Raw genomic sequence first — 15,020 nt, forward strand, 5'->3', positions numbered from 1 at the left:
TGAGCCCCCTGTGGGACAACCTGATCACCTTGTAACCTTCCCAGAGCTTAGAACAGTGCTTTGCACATAGTGAGCGCTTAATAAATGCCATCATTATTATTATTTACTACATACCAGGCACTGTACTAAGCACTGGAGTGGATTCAAGCAAATCAGGTTGGACACAGTCCCTGTCCCAAGTGGGGCTCGCAGTCTCAACCCCCATTTAGATGACCTAACTGAGCCCCAGAGAAGTGAAGTGACTTGCCCAAGGTCACACAGCAGACAAGTGGCAGAGTCAGGATTAGAACCCATGACCTTCTGACTCACAGACCCGTGCTCTGTGCTGCGTCTCATTGAATTGTTGGGATTGATGGTTACAATACAGACCTTGAATCCCAGGAAGATTCCCAGCTGTGGGCAGGGAGTGTGTCTGTTAGGTTGTTATATAATACTCTCCAAGCACTTAACCTAACCCTCATTCATTCATTCATTCAATCGTATTTATTGAACGCTTACTGTGTGCAGAGCGCCCAGCCCCCCAACTGCCTTCATTTGCGGGAAAGGCAAAGGGGAAGCCTGGAGCGGGAGGGGGGAGATGAAGTGCAATGGAAAATATATCCTGTGGTCACGGTGGGGGTCCTCCTTCTACTGCTACTTCTGGAAACCTCCCACTCAAAAGGACGAAGAAGCCACCTGACCCTGGCTGAGCGATGTTGGTAAGCTGAGGCCGCCCATACCGCCCTTCCATCGTGGCTGCTTCCCTGGCCGGGGACAATCATCATCAATCGTATTTATTGAGCGCTTACTATGTGCAGAGCACTGTACTAAGCGCTTGGGAAGTACAAATTGGCAACATATAGAGACAGTCCTTACCCAACAGTGGGCTCACAGTCTAAAGGGGGGAGACAGAGAACAAAACCAAACATACTAACGAAATAGAATAGATATGTAGAAATAAATTAAATAAATAAATAAATAGAGTAAAAAATATGTACAAACATATATACATATATACAGGTGCTGTGGGGAAGGGAGGGAGGTAAGATGGGGGGATGGAGAGGGGGACGAGGGGGAGAGGAAGGAAATGGACAATGTAGTGATGCCGCTACACAGAGCTCTGCATAGAGAAGGAGCGTGGCCTAGAGGATAGAACATGGGCCTGGGACTCAGAAGGACCTGGGTTCTAATCCCAGCTCCGCACTTATCTGCCGTGTGATCTCCGGCATGTCACTTCACTTCTCTGGGCCTCAGTTCCCTCATCTGTCAAATGGGGATCAAGACTTGAGCCCCATGTGGGACAGTGACTGTGTTGTTTGTATCGATCCCAGCTCTTAGTTCGGTGCTTGGCATGTAGTGAGCACTTAACAAATGCCACTTAACAAATGGAAAGAGCCTGGGCTTTGGAGTCAGAGGTCATCGGTTCAAATCCCGGCTCTGCCACTTGTCAGCTGTGTGACTTTGGGCATGTCACTTCACTTCTTTGGGCCTCAGTTCCCTCATCTGTAAAATGGGGATTAAGACTGTGAGCCCCCCGTGGGACAACCGGATCACTTTGTTAGCTCCCCAGTGCTTAGAACAGTGCTTTGCACATAGTAAGTGCTTAATAAATGCCATTATAAAATGCCATTATTATTATTTATTACTATTACTATTATTAGAATTCAAGTGTCTTGCATTACCTAGTTTCACTTCCAGCTCCTAGTTTGGTGCTTGGCATGTAGTGAGCACTTAACAAATGCCATTATTATTATTTATTACTATTACTATTATTAGAATTCAAGTGTCTTGCATCATCCAGTTTCACTTCCAGCTCTTAGTTCGGTGCTTGGCATGTAGTGATCACTTAACAAATGCCATTATTATTATTTATTACTATTACTATTATTAGAATTCAAGTGTCTTGCATCACCCAGTTTCACTTCTCAGTGTAATAGCTCACCAGACCAAGGGGACTGCATTGTTGTAATAGAGTCCCTAGTTATTAATGATTTCTAGACTGTAAGCCCGTTGTTGGGTAGGGACCATCTCTATATGTTGCCAACTTGTACTTCCCAAGCGCTTAGTACAGTGCTCTGCACACAGTAAACGCTCAATAAATATGATTGAATGAATGAATAATGACAGGTGAGCCTTGGTCCAACCACAAAGACTTTTCCCAGATAATGGTGCTAGTGATTTGCTCTGGGCCAGTTGTATTTTTCTGATCCCTCTCAAACCTAGTCCTGCTGGGTCAGTTATTGTAGTTAGTGAGAGGGCATCACATTGCTAAATGTCTGCAAGAATCTTACATAGAAAATCCATCCATTACCAAAATGATCACAACCTAATTCTGATGCTGTGCCATAGCATCAAAGAGAAGGAGCGTGGCCTAGTCGATAGAACACGGGCCTGGAATTCCGAAGGACCTGGATTCTAATCCCTGCTCTGCCACTTGTCTGCTGTGTGACCTTGGGCAAGTCATGTAACTTGCATGTACCTCAGTTACCTGAACTGTAAAATGGGGATTAAGACCGTGAACCCCCCATGTGAGACAGGGACAGTGTCCAACCTGCATAGCTTGTATCTACCACAGTGCTTAGAACAGTGCTTGACACATAGTAAGCACTTAAGAAATACTGTTATTATTATTATTATTATTCTTAGACCAGCAGGCAGTTGCCAGGGTAGCTGCCTCATTACCCACTATGGTTTTTGCTGCCTGCATTGGAATTTTCAGGAATCCTGCTGAGTTTCCCCACCACGTTACCTGTCCTAAGCGGTCCTTCTACCAGAAAACTTTACTATTGATGGCTTATTACCAACAAGTGTATTCCCTTTGTATTATACTTCTGCAATACTTGTTCGTATTACACTTCTGTAATACTTCTTCATATTACGGTAATAATAATAAATTGTGGTATTTTTTAAGTTCTTACTATGTTCCAGGCACTATACTAATCTCTGGGGTAGATACAAGCAAATAGGGGTGGACACAGTCCCTGTTCCACATGGGGCTCACAATCTCAACCCCCTTTTTACAGATGGGGTAACTGAGGCACAAGAAGTGAAGTGACTTGCCCAAGGTCACATAGCAGACAAATGGCAGTGCCAGAATTAGAATCCAGGACCTTCTGACTCTTAGGCCCATGCTCTATCCACTATGCCATGAACTCAGGCACTGAAGTGAAGTGATTTGCCCAATGTCACAGAGCTGGGATTAGAACCTATAACCTATTGACTCCCAGCCCCGGGCTCTATCCATTGGGCCACACTGCCTGGATCAGGCTCTGGGAAGGATGCATTGCTGAAGGTGGTGTCTCTCCAAATGTCGGTCTTTGTGGTATTCATTAAATAATCAGTAAATGTTGCTGATTAGCTAAAGATCTAGGGGGCCTGACTGTGAAAGTTGTAATTACTGAAGCTCACCTGAATTTTAAGGGAAGCGTTAGGTTCCCAGTTTTGCCAAGCCCTATGAAAACCATATGTTGCCATTCTCTACTTAAATTCCAAGATCGTAGGGATAGAAGAAAATTAATGTTTTACTGAAGTTCCTAGGTATGTAGGCAGTCCTCTAGACTGCAAGCTCATCATGGGCAGGGAACGGGTCTGCTAATTCTGTTGGATTGTACTCTCCCTAGTGCTTAGTACAGTGTTTTGCAATCAATCAATCAATCGTATTTATTGAGCGCTTACTGTGTGCAGAGCACTTGGGAAGTACAAGTTGGCACAAAGTAAGTGCTCAGTAAATACTATTGATAGATTGATTCATCACCCCGGTTCCAGTTATTTCATTATAAAGCCATTCATCTATTAGGGAACGTACACTTTAACTTGTGGGTTGCTTTTTGTTTCGCCGCTGCTGTTCGGGATGAAAGCCAGGCAACACACCCAGTTAATTGGGACTCCTTTTTGTACGATTGCTTAAATTGTAGAGCTACAACATAGTAGTCCTTGCGTGTGTAACTCATTATGATCATAATGTGATCAGATTTAACTCATTATAATCATGTTACTGAGGATTGTGGGTCAAAAGTGGCCAGCAGGAGTTTGTGAAGTGCTTGACAAGGATTAAGAAAATCGATGTTTTCCACAATTTCACTTCCTCCATCAAGGTTCACAGTTATCATTGTTGGTGTTGTGTCTTTTCAGTGTTTTAAAAATGTATTCCATATATGCACCCAGCACCTTTCGTCTGGTACAGAACATCCCTGAAACCAAATTCCCCGTATTTACCTGAATTCTTAGGGGAAAATTGGATTTGTGTAACAATGTTTCTCATAAGGAGTTTCCATTTTCAAGAACGTGACTACAGCAGCAAAAGGTAGTTTTACTCTTTTTCAGAAAGCATCCCTGGTGGCCTGTCATGAGAATGAAATCGTGCCTTCTGGTCCAAAGTAATTTTAAAATATGGTATTTTTGCCTTTCAGCTGTTTTTTGGGAACGTTGCAATGAACTGCAAGATATCGAAAGAATTATGGCTCAGATCGAACGAGGTGAAGCGAGGATCCAACGAAGAATCAGTATCAAGAAGGCTTTGGATGCCAAGGTAGCATTTTTCCTGAAATTTTTAATAATTACTTTGCTGCATATACCATCATTGTGATGAAGTTTATTGTTCTGAACTCAGTAAAGGCATCGTTTTCTCTTTTTTTTTTCTTTGGTATTCAGATCGCAAGATATAAAGCCCCTTTTCATCAGTTGCGCATTCAGTATGGAACAAACAAAGGAAAGAATTATACAGAAGAAGAAGACAGGTTCTTGATTTGCATGTTACATAAAATGGGCTTTGATAAAGAAAACGTCTATGAAGAACTAAGGCAATGTGTGCGCAACGCTCCACAGTTCAGATTTGACTGGTTTATCAAGTCGAGGACGGCCATGGTAAGTTTCTTAAGGTTTGACTTTTAAGCAGAAGTAAACTGCGCATCTTCATTAGGTTGCAATTTGGTTCTTTGTCTGAACTTTGGAAGTTAGGAAGCAATTAGGCGGGAGGACAATTTTTATTCCTTTTTTTTTCCACTCCATGATTTTCTGTTCCAAGAGATGCTGGTTGTGTTGTTTTTAAAGTTACAGAGCTGGTTAATAATGCTCTTGTATGAAATTGAAAGTAAACACTGCCATAAAAGCTTAAAAGGGTTAAACCTTGTCAGTCAAGAAGATTTAAAAAAAGGTAATTTGTGAAGCCAGTTTTTCATTCACTAAAATTAGCACTCTGAACAACGACTCCATCCATAACTGACCTTTATGTATTTGTATGCCTCCATATGCACATTACATGCATATGTACCCACACATGGAAGCTTGGGGAGCTACAACCTATTGAAGACCCTTAGGGGGCTCACAGTTTAAGTAGGAGGGAGACAGGTATTGAATCCCTACTTTGCCGATGAGGGAACTGAGGCAGAGAGAAGCGACGTGACTTGTCCAAGGTCACACAGTAGGATTAGAATCCAGATCCTCTGACTTCCACCTCTTTCCACTTGGATACGTTGGATATGCTGTTTCTCCTCAACCACACTACCACGTACCAGGCAGTGTACTAAGAACAGGGGTAGACACAAGCAAATCAGGTTGGACACAGTCCGTGTCCTTCTTAGGGCTCGCCGTCCTGATCCCCATTTTTACAGATAAGGTAACGGAGACACAGAGAAGATTCCAAACCCTTGCAGTCCGTCCTTGCTAGGAAGTTTCTCTGATCCCCTGCTCATCTCGGTTGCCCTTCCCTGAGTATACCCTTGAAGGAACCACACATTTTGAACTTAGTGTTCCCGAGTTTTCATACCATTGGCGTTTCATAGACACTTTGTCTACATTCCCCCTTTTTGCCAGTAATTTCAGTAAGCTCGTTATGGGCAGGGATCGTGTCTGCTAATTCTATTATATTGTACTCTCCCAAATGCTTAGTGCACGTAGTAAGCACTAAGGAAGGAGACCCCTCCTTCCTCTCCCCCTCCTCCCCTTCCTCCCCCTCTCCACCCCCCGCCTTACCTCCTTCCCTTCCCCACAGCACCTGTATATATGTTTGTACGTATGTATTACTCTATTTTACTTATACATATCTATTCTATTTTATTTTGTTAATATGTTTTGTTTTGTTCTCTGTCTCCCCCTTCTAGACTGTGAGCCCACTGTTCGATAGGGACTGTCTCTATATGTTGCCAACTGCTTAGTACAGTGCTCTGCACACAGTAAGCGCTCAATAAATACGATTGATTGATTGATCAATACCAGCGATTGCTTGATGTGACAGAACACTTATGATACTGGCACCTGGTTTTGATGAGATCCACAGCCCTGACAAAATAATAGGTCTTTTGTCCCCTATGTCGGCCAACAATATTGAATCAAAGCACTACAGTAAAGTAGATTTGTTTAAATGGTCTGCTTTTATTAGGTAAGAATAGATTTCCGTTAAGATAGTTTCCGGAGGAGAAAAAAGTCAGTACAGTATGCGCTAAAAGCCACTAGATGTCTCCCAAAGCCCGTTGAAATAACCATTCTTTCCTCCATCTTCCCATCTCTCTTCCAAACATTTTCTTCGGGAAATTTTATTTTATCAATAAATGCAAATTTCCCCTCTTTTTTTAACAATTCAAAGACAGATTCTAACTGCAGTGTTTGTTCAAAACCATAAGCCGAGAGGTTTAAAACATGATTTGGTACGATGTTCTTTTTTTCTCAGAGTGAATAAATCAGTATATATGTGGTTACCTTTGAAAAGGAAGATTCTGCCTTTTTTCCCGAAAATCTCTCTTTAAAAGACTTACTAATTTCTTAGCTTCACTAAGCTTCTCTTTTATTCTCATTGAGGTTATATGTCCTCTAAGTTGTGCTACTTGTAGTCGGGGTGACTTTTTGGGTCGTGAGCCCGCATTGTAGAGCAGGGTTTCTAGTGAAGACGAGTAGGCGTTTTTCTTGAGTTTGTTTCAAGCTGGGGCTTTATGCTTCCAAGAACTGGAAGTATCTCCATCAGGGCTCTTAACTTCAGGATTTACAAAGATTAAACTCATTGTAAACTCATTATGGGCAGGGAACATGCCCGCTAATTCCTCTCCTCTCCCCATCCTTCCTCTCCCCCTCCTCCCCCTCCCCATCCCCCCTTGCCCTACCTCCTTCCCCTCCCCACAGCACCTGTATATATGTTTGTACAGATTTATTACTCTATTTTACTTGTACAAACAAAATATTAGTAAATACTAGTAAATATGTTTTACTATTCTATTTATTTTATTTTGTTAATATGTGTTGTTTTGTTGTCTCCCCCTTCTAGACTGTGAGCCCGCTATTGGGTAGGGACCATCTCTATATGTTGCCAACTTATACTTCCCAAGCTCTTAGTACAGTGCTCTGCACACATTAAGCACTCAATAAATATGATTGAATGAATGAATGAATAATTCTGTTGGATTGTACTCTCCTAAGCATTTAGTGCAATGCTTCACGCATAGTAAGCCCTCAATTAATAATTAATACCTTGGAATTCATTCAATCGTATTTATTGAGCACTTACTGTGTGCAGTACGCTGCACTTACTGTGTGCAGTACGCTGCACACAGTAAGTGCTCAATAAATATGATTGATTGAATTGCAGAGCACTGTACTAAGCGCTTGGAAAGTACAGTTCGGCAATAGATAGAGACAATCCTTATTCAACAGCAGGCTCACAGTCTAGAAGGGGGAGACAGACAACAAAACAAAACAAGTAGACAGGCATCAATAGCATCAAAATGCATACATTAAATTATAGATATATACTCATCATTATTGAAAGGAATAGTGAAAATATCATATTTTAAAAATGAGATGAAAGAATTGAAAGGAGTAGTGAAAAAATCATTATGAGAAAGGGAATACTCAGTGCCTATCTCCCCCTCTAGATTGTAAACTCATTACGGGCAGGGAACATATCTGCTAATTCTGCTGTCAAGCGCTTAATACAGTGCTCCACACATGGTAAGCACTCAATAAATGTGATCGAGTGATTGATCGCTAGTCTTTCCAAACATTTTTCCCTTTTAGTTGATTAATCTTGGCGGCAGTCCTTTGGGTGAAACAGAGCAAATACTTCCTCCTTTTCCTGTCACAGGTTACCTTAGCTAGTTCCTTCTGAAAGTATTCTGGAGTTGCAAAGGGCTGTTGAGGCAGAAATGATAAGCCTGAAATGTAGAACTCACCGTAGTGGCCACAACTTTTGTCCCCTGCAGTTCTTCTGAACGATTTGAGGGGAAAGACATTTCAATCTCCTCACTGAAAATTAGGAGCAATCCTTGTTTATTTTTGTAATCACTTTTTGTCGATTCAGTCAATCAGCCAGTTGTCATATCCATTGCTAGATTATACCTATTGCTGCATTTTCTCCTCTTTCAGATCCATTTTTCCTCCTAATTTTTACATTTTAGAGAAAGAGCCTAGCCCAGTGGAAAGAATGTGGGCCTGAGAGTCAGAAGACCTGGGTTCTAATCCTGTCTCTGCCATTCACCTGCTTTGTGCCTCAGTTCCCTCTTCTGCAGAATGGGGATTCAATACCTGTTCTCCCTCCTACTTTGATTGTGAGCCTCATGTGGGACTTGATTATCTCGTATCTACTCCCCCTTCTAGACTGTTGGGTAGGGACCGTCTCTATATGTTGCCAACTTGTACTTCCCAAGCGCTTAGTACAGTGCTCTGCACACAGTAAGTGCTCAATAAATACGATTGAATGAATACTCCAGCGCTTAATACCCCAACCCCCTCATACTAAAGGAATGGTTTCATTGCATTTAATTTTTTCATTTGTTATGAAATTGTTGCTCACTATAGATATTTAATTTCCTGATCCAGTAGAGATAGTGGTACACTGTGAAAAAAATTTGTTTACAACACTCACCATAATGTCACATGAATTCTAGTCAGTCAATCCTATTTATTGAGTGCTTATTGTGGGCAGAACACTGTACTAGGAGCATTGGAGAGTACATAATAACAACAATGAACAATATAACAATAACAGTATAACACTGATAATGCTAAGGTCTCAAAGGATCCTGGACTTAAGGTTAGTTATTGCAGGTGAGTGACTCACAGGGTGGTTTATAAATTTACAGGTTAGTTGTTGGGTTGCAATTTTTGCCACTTCTAACCCCCCAAATTGAAATAACTTGAGCTAGTAATAGTAGCGATATTTACTGAGCACTTACTGAGTACAGTGCACTGAATTAAGCATTTACGTTTCCTGCCTACTACGGACTTGAACTCTAAGTGGTTAGAAGTAATGATATATATATCCACAGGGGATAAGAATGGGCATAAATAAATGTGTATATAAGTGCAGGTGGCAACCAAAAGGTGAAAATTAAGAATTGGGGTAATAGTAATTAACCAGGGAGGGCTTGTTGGAGGAGGTAAGGTTAAAGGTGGGGATGGCTAAAGTTTGGTGGGTTTGGTAGGGAAGGGCGTTTCAGGCTCTGGGAACAAAGTGAGCTAGCGATCAAAGGCAAAATGAGAACTGGGAACAGTCAGGACATGGGCTTGGAAGGAGTGAAGCGGGCAAGTGACTTGCCCAAGGTCACGCAGCAGACAAGTGGCAGAGCCGGGATTAGAAGCCAGTTCTGCCAGACACCCAGTCCCGGGCTCTATCCACTAGACCACACCGTTCCTCAGTGCTTTCCTCAGAAGCATTTCAGTGAATCCAGGAAATGCTTTCGAGGAAAATGTCAGTTTCAGCGGTAGAATGGACTTGACTGTAAAGTGAGAGTGAGGAGCCGAGGGTGATATCCGGGTTGCGGGCTTCACTCACTGGGAGGACGGTGGTATTGTCAATGGAGACGGGCAAATCGGGAGGAAGAGATGTTTAGGAGGCAAGATGAAGTTCGAGAAAAAATTCTCGTTCTTAATTTAAACCTTCAGGATCCTGTAAACATAATAATAATAATAACTGTGGTATTTGTTAATTGCTTACGTGTGCTAGGCACTGTACTAAGTACTGGGGGGGATACAAGCAAATTGGGTTGGACACAGTCCTGTCCCACGTGAGGCTCACAATCTCCATCCCCATTTTACAAATGAGGGAATTGAGGTACAGAGAAGTGAAGTGACTTACCCAGGGTCACACAACAGACAAGTGGCGGAGTCGGGATTAGAACCCATGGCCTGACTTCCAGGTTCGTGCTCTGTCCACTATGCCATGCTCCTTTTCTAAACACCCAAATCTTGTTTGTGTGTACAAGTTTGACCAAAACTTAAGTAGATATTATCCCGAGGGCTAAACCTTTGACCCCCTTTCTTGCTCACTTCACTTCAGTCAGTTCACTCAGGTATTCATCAGCACCTAGGTCTCCATCTGAACAGTCCATCAATTAATAGTATTTATTGAGTGTTCACCGTGTGCAGAGCACTGTACTTAGCACTTGGGGGAGTGCAGTAGAATAGAGTTGATAGACATGTTCCCTGCCCACAAGGAGCTTACTGTCTGGGATGGGGAGACAGACATCAATACAAATAAATAAATTACAGATATGTGCATCAGTGCCATTGGGACTAGGAGGGGGAAAGAACCTAGAGTGCAAGTCGAGGCGATGCAGAAGGGAGTAGGAGATGAGGAAATGGGGGGCTTAGTCTGGGAAGACCTCTTGGAGAAGATGGGATTTGAATAAGGCTCTGAATATGGGAAGAGTGATGGTCTGTCGGTTATTTAGGGGGAGGGAGTTCGAGGCCAGAGCCAGGACAAGGCCTCATCAGAAATTTGGTTTACCGACTACATTTGGGCCTTATTTTGGGCGGCATCTCCTACAGTGATATTGAGACTCCACAGATCTCATCTAAACTAGAGGAATGAAGGACTAAGTTTGCGACTTGCATTTATTTCTCTACTGTTCCAGTGCTATTGTTTGACATTGATCGTGGCATCAGATCTGAATGCTAATCAAAAGAAAAACTGAAGCAAAGGAAGGTTAAGTAAGCAGTTTGTCCCAGATGATTTTCAGTGCAAAGCCTACTTTTTAAATTATTTTTAAATTTTATAGTATTTGTTGGGCTCTTATTATATGCCAGGCACTATACTAAGCATTGGGATATACAAGATAATGAAGTTGAGCACAGTCAGTGTTCCACATGGGGCTCACAGTCTTAATCCCCTTTTTACAGATGAGGGAATTTAGTCACAGAGAAGTGAAGTGACTTGCCCAAGGTTGCCCGGCAGATAGGTAGACTTCTTCTAGCCTATCGAGGGTTTTTTGTCTTTGCTATTAATTATTTGGTGAAGGCAGTATGTTAGTAAAACTCTCGATTAGTTTGTGCCCAAATATTTCTGCTGAACTATCTTCTTCGTGGTTAGCTCTTTTTTCTAGAAATGCTTTTTTCAATTTTGATGTGAACAAAAAAACCCTAACCATAACTTTGTATTTTGTTAATATAATAAAATATTCAAATTCCCCCATTCACCCAACCTGGGATGCGGAACATGAACTTGGTCAGGAGAAACCTTATTAGGCACTGGGTAATTAATCGTGAGTATCATAAAAGATTAAGTGTATCTTCTGTGTACTCCAGTAGGTTAAATGTTTGAGCTCCCGCCCTTTCTGGAAAAGGTGTTTTAAAAATTTTAAAACCAAGTGATTGAGCACAATCTTCATTATTCAGGCTATGGGATAAGGGACCGTGTCCAACCTGTCTTGTACCTGCCCCAGTGCTTTGTACAGTGCTTGGCACAAAGTAAGAACTTGATGCCATTCAAAAAAATGGGTCAGGGGATAATAGTGGAAAATTGTCTACCAACTGTGTGGTATCGTACTCTCCCAAGTGCTTAGTGTAGCGCTCTGCACACAGTAAGTGCAGTGTTGCCTAGTGGATAGAGCACGGACCTGAGTCAGAAGGAGCTGGGTTCTAATCCCGGCTCTGCCACTTGTCTGCTCTTGACCTTGGGCAAGTCACTTTCTTCTCTGGGCCGCAGTTACCTCATCTGTAAAATGGGGATTAAGGCTTTGAGCCCCATGTTGGGACATGGATTGTGTCCAACCTGATAATTTTGCATCTACCCCAGTGCTTAGTACAGTGCCCGGGACATAGTAGAAGTGCTTAACAAACACTATAAAAACAATAAATGAAATATGATAGACTGAGAATTGAATTGTAACTACCTCATGACACACCACCTCTGGAATACGTCCTGTATTGTTTGAAGCCTAACTCTGGCAGCGTGGCTCAGTGGAAAGAGCACGGGCTTTGGAGTCAGAGGTCATGTGTTCAAATCCCGGCTCTGCCAAGCATCAGCTGTGTGACTTTGGCCAAGTCACTTCACTTCTCTGTGCCTCAGTGACCTCATCTGTAAAATGGGGATTTAAACTGTGAGCCCCCTGTGGGACAACCTGATCACCTTGTAACCTCCCCAGCACCTAGAACAGTGCTTTGCAAATAGTAAGCGCTTAATAAATGCCATTATTATTATCTTTCTATCAATCAATCCATTTGTATTTATGGTGTAGTGGGTAATATAAGGGCCTGGGAGTCTGCAGGTCATGGGTTCTAATCCCGGCTCCTCCACCTGTCTGCTGTGGGGCCTTGGACAAGTCACTTCACTTCTCTGTGCCTCAGTTACCTCATCTGTGAAATGGGGATTAAGACTGAGACTATTTGGGACAGGGACTGTATCCAACCTGATTTGCTTGTATCCACCCCAGTGCTTAGTACAGTGCCTGGCACATAGTAAGCACTTAACAGATACCATTATTATTATTTATGGAGCACATACCATGTGCCGAGCACTGTGCTAAGGCTTGGGAGAGTTAACAGGAGCTAACAGACTAGAGGGGAGGCAGAGGGTAAAATAAATTTCAGGTAGCTAGGTTGTAATCTCCCTGTGGGACAGGGGCTGTGTTCCACCTGATTATCTGGTACCTACCCCAGTACTTAAGACATTGATACATAGCAAGCGCTTAACAAATAACATAATTAATGAAAATGTACGTAAGTGCCGTGGGGCAGGGAGAGGGGTTCTTAGAGGGAAGAGACCAAAAGGCATAGGAAAAGCAGAAGGGAGGACTAAGACAGGGAAGTGAAGGCCTAAATGGGGAAAGCCTCTTGGAGGAGACCGGCTCTGCCACTTGTCTGCTGTGTGACCTTGGGCAAGTCACTTAACTTCTCTGTGCCTCAGTGCCCTCATCGGTAAAATGGGGATTAAGACTGTGAGACCTCTGTGGGGAGGGACTGTGTCCAACCCGATTATCTCGTATCTACCCCACTTCAAACAATGCCCAGCATATAGTAAAAGCTTAACAAACAATTATTATTATTATTATTAGTAGTAGTAGTAGTAGTAGTAGTAGTAGTAGTTGTAGTGATTGAAAGATGGGGAGAGAGGTTGCAACCACTTTACGGTAAACCTGAATTGTTTGATTCCTCACTTGGCGCTTATTCCATCCGGCTTGGCTGTTGCAACCAGGTGCTACAAAAGAGTACATTTCCCTTAACCGCCCCCACCTCCCTACGGGGGCTGAGTTTAAGCAATCAACAGTGAATGGATCTTGGAGACATTTCTGCCCACAGTTTGTATCAGATGTTCAAGGCGGTGGAAGAGACTTCAGAAGCAATAACCGAAGAAGCGGTTGAACTGGGGAGGCAATTTAGTGTAGCGATTGGGTGGTGCGGCGACTGAAAGGTTCATCACATTTCAGTCAGCGGAATTGGCCCTCCGGTTCAAAAGCCCATTGCATCGATGCAAGATGCCGAAACAGATGAAGAGGTTATGGTTCCTCCGCTGCCGGCTAGAGGCTTGGGCTCGAAAAGTCTGGCATCAATTTTTAGGAAAGAGGATGATGAATTTATAAATCTGATTGAAGAAGACCGTAATGGACAGAAGAGTTCAAAGGAGCAGAGGAGTTCATCTGATATAAGGTGCTTTAATAAGGAAAGAAGACTTCTGTTTATTTCTTTAAATTAATGCCCGTCTCCTATCAATCAATCAATCATTCATATTTATTGAGCGCTTACTGTGTGCAGAGCACTGTACTACTACTACTAATAATAATGATGGCATTTATTAAGCGCTTACTATGTGCAAAGCACTGTTCTAAGCGCTGAGCGCTTGGGAAGTACAAGTTGGCAACATATAGAGACAGTCCCTACCCAACAGTGGGCTCACAGTCTAAAAGGGGGAGACAGAGAACAAAACCAAACATACTAACAAAATAAAATAGAGTAGATATAAATAAATAAATAGAGTAATAAATATGTACAAACATATATACATATATACAGGTGCTGTACATATACACAGGTATGGCTTCTAGGCCGTAAGCTCCCTGTGGGCAGGGAATGGGTCCACCGACCCTGTTGTATCATACTCTCCCAAGTGTTTATTACAGTGCTCTGCACACAGTAAACACTAAATCAATACCACTGATTCTGTTCAACCTAAGTTGGGCAAATTTTTCATCAAGAGGGAAAACTAAGTCGACAGTCAACAGAACCCTCTAATGAGAAGCAGCGTGGCTCAGTGGAAAGAGCCCGGGGTTTGGAGTCAGAGGTCATGGGTTCAAATCCCGGCTCCTCCAACTGTCAGCTGTGTGACTTTGGGTAAGTCACTTAACTTCTCTGTGCCTCAGTTACCTCATCTGTAAAATGGGGATTAAAACTGTGAGCCCCCCCATGGGACAACCTGATTATCTTGTAACCTCCCCAGTGCTTAGAACAGTGCTTTGCACATACTAAGCACTTAACAAATACCATCATTATTATTATTATTATTCTGGCAAAAAATCATTATCCCATTCTTTTGTCTCTGTCACTTCAAATTGTTGTATGCTTAGAATTCCTTTAATAAGGACGAAACAATAGTGGTGTTTATCATCACAGTATGTAGCTGTGAATTCAGAGGTTCTGGAAATGGATTGTAAATATATAATTGCACGTCTCTGTCATAACCATAATATAACCATTCATGACACAGTCACGTTTTCTAGGAAACCAATCTTCTTATATTGTGCAGCATGTCCCCTTTGCCCAGGCATAATTTTGGGGATATTGAATTACGTGTCCAGCTGTGCTCTGTGAAGTAAATACTTTGCTTTTTGAAGGCGGGGGTGGAG

General features: G+C 42.5%; 1 protein-coding gene across 1 annotated transcript in view; it reads left to right on the forward strand.

The window, feature by feature from the left end:
* Positions 1 to 15,020, forward strand: part of SMARCA1 (SWI/SNF related, matrix associated, actin dependent regulator of chromatin, subfamily a, member 1) — a 109,465-nt gene that overhangs the window by 80,420 nt on the left and 14,025 nt on the right. Inside the window, exons 21-22 of the mRNA XM_038747895.1 lie at positions 4,389 to 4,507; positions 4,630 to 4,842. Of these exons, the coding sequence (XP_038603823.1) occupies positions 4,389 to 4,507; positions 4,630 to 4,842 (332 nt within the window). The remainder of the gene's footprint in view (positions 1 to 4,388; positions 4,508 to 4,629; positions 4,843 to 15,020) is intronic.

The sequence above is a fragment of the Tachyglossus aculeatus genome, chromosome 6, assembly GCF_015852505.1.
Source record: "Tachyglossus aculeatus isolate mTacAcu1 chromosome 6, mTacAcu1.pri, whole genome shotgun sequence".
Lineage (NCBI taxonomy): Eukaryota > Metazoa > Chordata > Mammalia > Monotremata > Tachyglossidae > Tachyglossus > Tachyglossus aculeatus.